The sequence below is a fragment of the Chenopodium quinoa genome, unplaced genomic scaffold (genome assembly GCF_001683475.1).
Source record: "Chenopodium quinoa cultivar QQ74 unplaced genomic scaffold, ASM168347v1, whole genome shotgun sequence".
Lineage (NCBI taxonomy): Eukaryota > Viridiplantae > Streptophyta > Magnoliopsida > Caryophyllales > Amaranthaceae > Chenopodium > Chenopodium quinoa.
Genome location: NW_018745170.1, coordinates 2,632,394 through 2,638,845, shown reverse-complemented (window position 1 = coordinate 2,638,845; position 6,452 = coordinate 2,632,394). Strand labels below are relative to the sequence as shown.

The 6,452-nt window shown below is 34.8% G+C and overlaps 1 protein-coding gene across 1 annotated transcript; it reads left to right on the top strand.

Annotated features, from left to right (window-relative positions):
• Positions 1 to 274: 274 nt before the first annotated feature.
• On the top strand, positions 275 to 5,255 carry LOC110710331 (apyrase 2-like). Its single transcript, XM_021888614.1, has 9 exons — positions 275 to 1,004; positions 2,138 to 2,266; positions 2,371 to 2,427; positions 2,536 to 2,628; positions 2,953 to 3,158; positions 3,302 to 3,393; positions 4,138 to 4,352; positions 4,514 to 4,703; positions 4,803 to 5,255. The coding sequence occupies exons 1-9, from the start codon at positions 699 to 701 to the stop codon at positions 4,916 to 4,918; spliced, it is 1,404 nt and encodes a 467-aa protein (XP_021744306.1). The 5' UTR covers positions 275 to 698; the 3' UTR covers positions 4,919 to 5,255.
• The last annotated feature ends 1,197 nt before the right edge of the window (positions 5,256 to 6,452 follow it).

Sequence of the window (6,452 nt, the reverse complement as noted above, 5' to 3'; positions counted from 1 at the left end):
TGGTGGTTGTTATGGTGGGTTGCCATGAATGAAGGTGGTTAAATGGGAGGAGACAGATTAAAGAAAAAAAAATAAAAAAAGCGGGGCCCACTGACGGAAATTCCACCGGAAATTCTAAATGGTTGGTGATCTGAGCGTTTTTTTAATTTAATGGGTGGTAATTTAAAATAAATTATTTTTTGAATGGTTATATCAAAAGTGCACAGTTTTTTGGGTGGTAATTTACAAAAAAAATCTAATAAAATAAAATAAAATAATTTTTATTTTTAAAAATCCCATACTATATAAATACCTGAAAGGCTGAAACCATCAAAACATTGGAATATATAAATAAAAATTTCCATCATTTTTATTTCTATCATACTCAAAATTCCTAAATCTCTTCCCTTTCCTCCCTTAGGAAGAGAGAGTGAAGAGAATTTATCAAAAGAACCCAAAAAAATTAATCACCCATTTCATCAAATTCCCCCAAATTCCCAAAAAAATTCATAATTTATCCACCTAAATCCGAAGAACTGGAGTCGTCGGGTGGCGTAAACGGGCAGATCAGATACAGATCGCCGTCATCGGCGGAGCTTTTCACGGAGGGTCAGGCACCGCCATTGTCGTCGTCAAACCCAGTTGGGATTTCATCATCAACTTCCCCAGCATTATCTGATCAACCCCATTTACAAGACGCACACCACTCGTTCGACAAAATGCTTAAGAAAAGCAAGTATCAACAAGAGTCATTTTCTGACAAGATTTACCGGTATAAGGGTATAATTCTTGTGATTACATTGCCCCTTTTGCTGATCTCGTTTGTGCTGTATATGATGCCGGGTCCCACTGATGAAGGGTTCTCTCCTAGGAAGATGAAGACTGGTAGTTCTGTTAAGGTTGGTGGTAATAGATATGCTGTGATCTTTGATGCTGGGAGTTCTGGGAGTAGGGTTCATGTTTTTTGTTTTGATAAGAATTTGGATCTTGTTCCCATTGGTAATGATCTCGAACTCTTTGTTCAGGTGAGTGATTTTTTGTGAAAATTTTGAATTTTTATTTAGTGGGTTTGATTTGGATTTAAGTTTAGTTTTGTGGGAATTTGTCAATTTTTCTGAAATCTGCTTTATGCTGATCTGAGAGTGTTGATTGTTTTTGTGGTAATTTCGATTAATATTTACTGGGTTTGATTTGGATTTAGTTTTATTTTTGTGGGGATTTGTGAAATTCTTCTGAATTATGCTTTTGAACTGATTTGGGAGTGTTTGGGTTGCTTATGATCTATCTATATAATATGGATCTAATGGTTAATGCTGGTAATACATAATTTGCTTGGTAATTGGCTTTGCAGTTTCTGAATGGACTTTTATTTTTTCATGAATGTAATAATGGGGATAATTATGGTGCATTGTACAATTGATGGATTTTTGGGCTGAATTTTGATGTGGTTTAAATAGTTGAATGTTGGACAAGTCTGTAGTTTATTGTTTCAGTGATTTGATGATCTCTGGATTTTTTGGTTAGAGTTTGAAAAATCATTCGAGGACCGAAATCAAAATGCATTATCTTCCTTATCTAGTGATTACTATCAGTTATCTGGGCAAAAATGATATATTTGCTTTAGTACTGCAGATTGATGATAAGAGATGTGTTGAGCCTGCCTGATTTTTTCATTTTTATTTTCTTTTTGTCTCATGGGTGAGGGGATCCATTGGCAGGGGGTTAGGTATTAGTGGATTTGATTGCTAGAATTGCAATTTTACTTATGATAGGTTTTTGAATCATCTAGTAACCCTTGAGCTCGAGATGGTTCCTCTAGTTTGCCTATGTTCTGGTTTACTCCTGTGTTTAAAGCTACGTGTGCTTCTATTGAAGGCAATGCTTATCCAAACCTTTGCTGAGCTTGCAAACTGTTGTTGATTGTATTTGTCCTCTATCCCTATGCAGTGGTTTCTGCTCTTTTTTCTTCTTTCATTTGCTGTTGTGTAATGGTTGGCTTCTTATAGGTGGTAGATATCGTGTCTTACACTCTTACTTAATTCTTTTTTCATTGCTTCTACAACTCTGGTCAAGCTTCATCATTGAGTGAACAGAGATTAATATGCAATATCTGCAATTGTTATATAACCCTTGTTTTTAATTTTCTTCGTATGTGTAGAAAAAACCAGGTCTAAGTGCATATGAAAGCAACCCTCAGGATGCTGCTAATTCACTAGTTTCTCTCCTAGAGCAAGCAGAAGCTGTTATTCCCAAGAACTTGCTTGGGAAGACTCCTGTCAAAGTTGGGGTAAGCTATATAGCTGATAGTTCTTCTTCCCTAAATGATCAACTGTTTAGTATATTGTTATTTGTCAATATAACCTGAAAAATTTGAGCCATTTTCTCTTATAGGCAACTGCAGGTTTGAGGCAATTGGATGGTGATGCACCTGAAAGAATATTGCAAGCAGTATGTTATTTTTTGATGCCTCTCATTGTTGGTTGTCAAAGAAGATTTAACAGAAATATACTTTCTTTTTTTGCCTTTTAATTGACGCTGGTATCTTATTCTACATAGGTCAGGGACCTGCTCAAGGATAAAAGTGATCTGAAATCAGAACCAGACTGGGTCACTGTCTTGGATGGAAACCAGGAAGGTGCATTTCAGTGGGTATGTGGTCACATCCTGTGTTTTATTTTTATTTATATTTTTATTTTTGTTACCTCTTTTGTTGCATATCCTAAAAGTCCCAACGAATTAGTTTTTACTACATAAATACTATTTATGTGCGCTCTTTTAGTAGATTTTGAGGACTAAATTGGGCAACAAAGGAAATACTCTCTCTCTCTCTCTCTCTCTGCTAGTGTTATCTGCTCACTCTGTGCATTTCCTTTAAATCCTTATATGCATGATGCTGGATTTAGTGGCTTCGGCATTTGGTGTCTTTATGGTAAGCCTCCAGAGCTTAATTTGTTTTTCTTCATTGGTGTGTAGGTAACAATAAACTATCTTCTAGGAAAATTGGGAAAGAAATACTCAGATACAGTGGGAGTAGTTGATCTTGGAGGTGGGTCTGTTCAAATGGCATATGCCGTTTCTGAGAGTGATGCTGCTAATGCTCCAAAGGTGTCTGATGGTGAGGAGGCATATGTGAGGGAAATGTATCTAAAGGGTAAAAAATACCACCTATATGTGCACAGGTCAGCCTGTCTTCTCTCTGAAGTGCTTTCTGTGCTTGTTTTTTCACTCCTTGTTTCTGTGCCAGTATCTTTGTATCTAAATGAACTAGTTATTAAATCCTTTTGCTATTACCTATAAGCTCATTGAGGCTTCTGTTTTTCAGTTACTTGCACTATGGTTTACTGGCAGCTCGTGCTGAGATTTTGAAGGCAATTGGGGATTCGGAAAATCCATGCATATTGCCAGGCTATCAAGGTATGATCTCATTAATTTCTGCTATCATATCCGTCATTATTTCAACTACTGCCCATTGGAGTATGCACATCATATTCATTTGGATGGTTTTGTAACATCTTTTTTACAGTGCTCTTTTGCTTCCTTTGTTCCTAAGTAGCTAATGGTTTGATTATTTTGCCATTTTATACTACAATTGCATGTTTAAGTTTACTATATGATCCTCAGACCTATCTTAAACTGGTGAGTTACACAAGGCACTGGGTGGTTGTTATGCTATGAATGCTATAATGTGTATTCATTTTCATGGTACACAATTTATTTATTCTTGCCATCTTGAATCAAACTTCATGATAGTAGATCTATTGACTGTCTTTTTACTGTCAACGTTGCCATATCTGGGAGCCTCTTGAGAGGCATTGGGCTGTTCGTATGTAATGATATTCTTTCAATGATAGGTTCACAGTCCTTGTAGGTAATGTTATGTTTTTCTAAATCAATGAAAATGGATATTATTTTCTTTGAAAATTGTACATTTTCATGTGTATATGTTACTAGTGAAGTTTATTTCGCTAATATTTGAAGATTTTGGGTGAATGAGTAATAATTTATATTTATCAAACAAATTTCTTGATCAAATTGTCTTTTTATCGTAAATATGGAAGCCAGGTGTTTTTGTTTTTTGGGAGATTTATTGGCCTTTGGATGGGTCTTGTAGATTTACTCATCATCATGTAATTGACATTATAATTTTCTGCTTTCAAGGTTCATACAAGTATGGAGGAGCTCAGTATGAAGTGTCAGCTTCTCCATCTGGCGCAGATGTGGATTCTTGCAAATCATTCACAGCGAAAGCTTTGAAAGTCAATGAAACATGTACACACATGAAATGCTCTTTTGGTGGTGTATGGAATGGTGGTGGGGGTGATGGACAGAAGAATCTGTTTGTTGCTTCATTTTTCTTTGATAGAGCAGCCGAGGTATGTAATTTAGTTGCATTATTTGAAATAGCTTAGGGGTTCTTCCTCTTTACTTCAAATGAATCCCTATCCTCCCACAATTCAAAAAATAAATATAAAAAGAGAGAGAGAGGTTCCAGTAATTTGGTACATCAACTCAACTCCATTTATTGTTTCTGCAGGCTGGTTTTATTAACAAAAAAAAACCAGTTGTCACTGTGCGCCCTTCGGAATTCAAGGAAGCTGCTGAGATTGCTTGTGGCACCAAGATTGAAGATGGGAAATCTAAATACCCAGATGTAGAAGAAGGAAATCTGCCTTACCTATGCATGGATCTTGTTTACCAATACACACTACTTGTGGATGGTTTTGGTAAGTTGATTCTCTGATCTGTTTCTATGATAAAAGATTTTCCTTAGGGCTGTTAAACTTATTCTAATCTTCTGTTGTGTGCTTGTTCTTTTTACACAGGCCTAAAGCCTTCACAACAGATGACATTGGTGAAGCAAGTGCCATACGGAAATGCTCTGGTGGAAGCAGCATGGCCACTAGGAAGTGCCATCGATGTCATGTCATCCTTGGCGTAATTGAGAAATATGTCATCGTTGAAGCATTTCCCTGCCTTTCAGGCTAGTCTTTTTGTTGGAATTGAGTCTTGACTACTGCTAGGATTGGGTGGTCAGTGACTCCAGAAGTTTTGACACGCCTTCTTGCTTTCCAGATCTGTACCAAATTGATTCAAAGAACTGCTGTTGGATGACATTAAAAATGACGTTGATACCAGTGACTTATGTCATTATTCTTTGTAATTATTTTATACAATGCCAATTAGCTGATTGTTTTATTGATCAATTGAAAGTAATACTCCATAGATGATTTCGAATAGAAGTATAGCAGTAGTTGAAACGCCTGAGCTCGATTGAACCATGTTTTTTTTTTTTTTTTTTTTTTTTTTTTTTTTTTTTTTTTTCTGGAATTCTTTTTATGAATAGGGTAGAGAGGTTAAGCTTTATAAAACAACCAAAAACTAATAAATTGACTTAGGCTTTGGTTCTTCTCACCTTGTCGTCAATTTTCTCAATTTTAAAAGTTTAGGTAAGTTAATTTTATAAGTTCGCATATAGGTTCTGCTCAAAAGACTATACAAGCTTAATTTAAGGTCTATAAGTTCACTTAAGCGAATGTCAAGTACGAAGAATGAACTAATGCATTGATATATCATAAGTCCAATTATGATTTATAATGAAGGATATAAATCAAAATACTAAACTTTTACAAAATCGACACCCTTGTACTATTTCGGCCATATTAAGATAGTGACCTGATTTCGATTGAGTTTGAAAGTAAATTTCTAGAGCTTTCTAATGATATATTATTTGCCTTAATTCGAGTTTGAGATCAAAAGTTAGCTTTAATTTGAGTTTGTGGTAAAAAGTTATGATTAAAACAGCAACCAAAAAAAATCTAGAAAAGAAAACGCTTAAAATTTTTGAAATTCCAATTGTCAAGCGTTTCCACTTGAGATTGAAAATCTCAAACGTTTTGCCTCTACCCAATTTTTTATTATTATGTTCCATTAAGTTAAAGGAGTGAAAAACATGAAATACAGAATATATGTTCGTCTAGTTTAAAATGCTGACATAGCTTAACAACCTCTTTAAAAAACCATAAAAATACTCAAGAATAAATAATTTTTTTAAAAAAAGCGAATAGATGGTTACCAAATTTATCATTGACCTCCTATTTACAGTTACAGTACCACTTAAGAAAATAACCAAAAAAATAACAAAAAATAAAAAAAATAAAAAAATCAACATACATGAGTCGAGTGAGAAGACTGAGAACAGAAGAGTTCTCTCGATTGCCTGAATAAGTATAACAATCTCTCTCTTCTTTCTCTCTCATTATTCAGCAATTCTAGTTATCAGTTCTCTTCCAATATTTATTGATCTTGTATTAAACAATAAGAAAAAGCTGAATTAATTTTATACTTGGGTTTTTAACCCTTTAAGTTCCTAAACCTATAACCAGCAACCACTGAACTGGAAAGCTTCAGCCGCCATTGAGCTCAGTTAGTATTCTTTCCCTTTCCAGATTACTTTGAAATTTAATAATAAATGC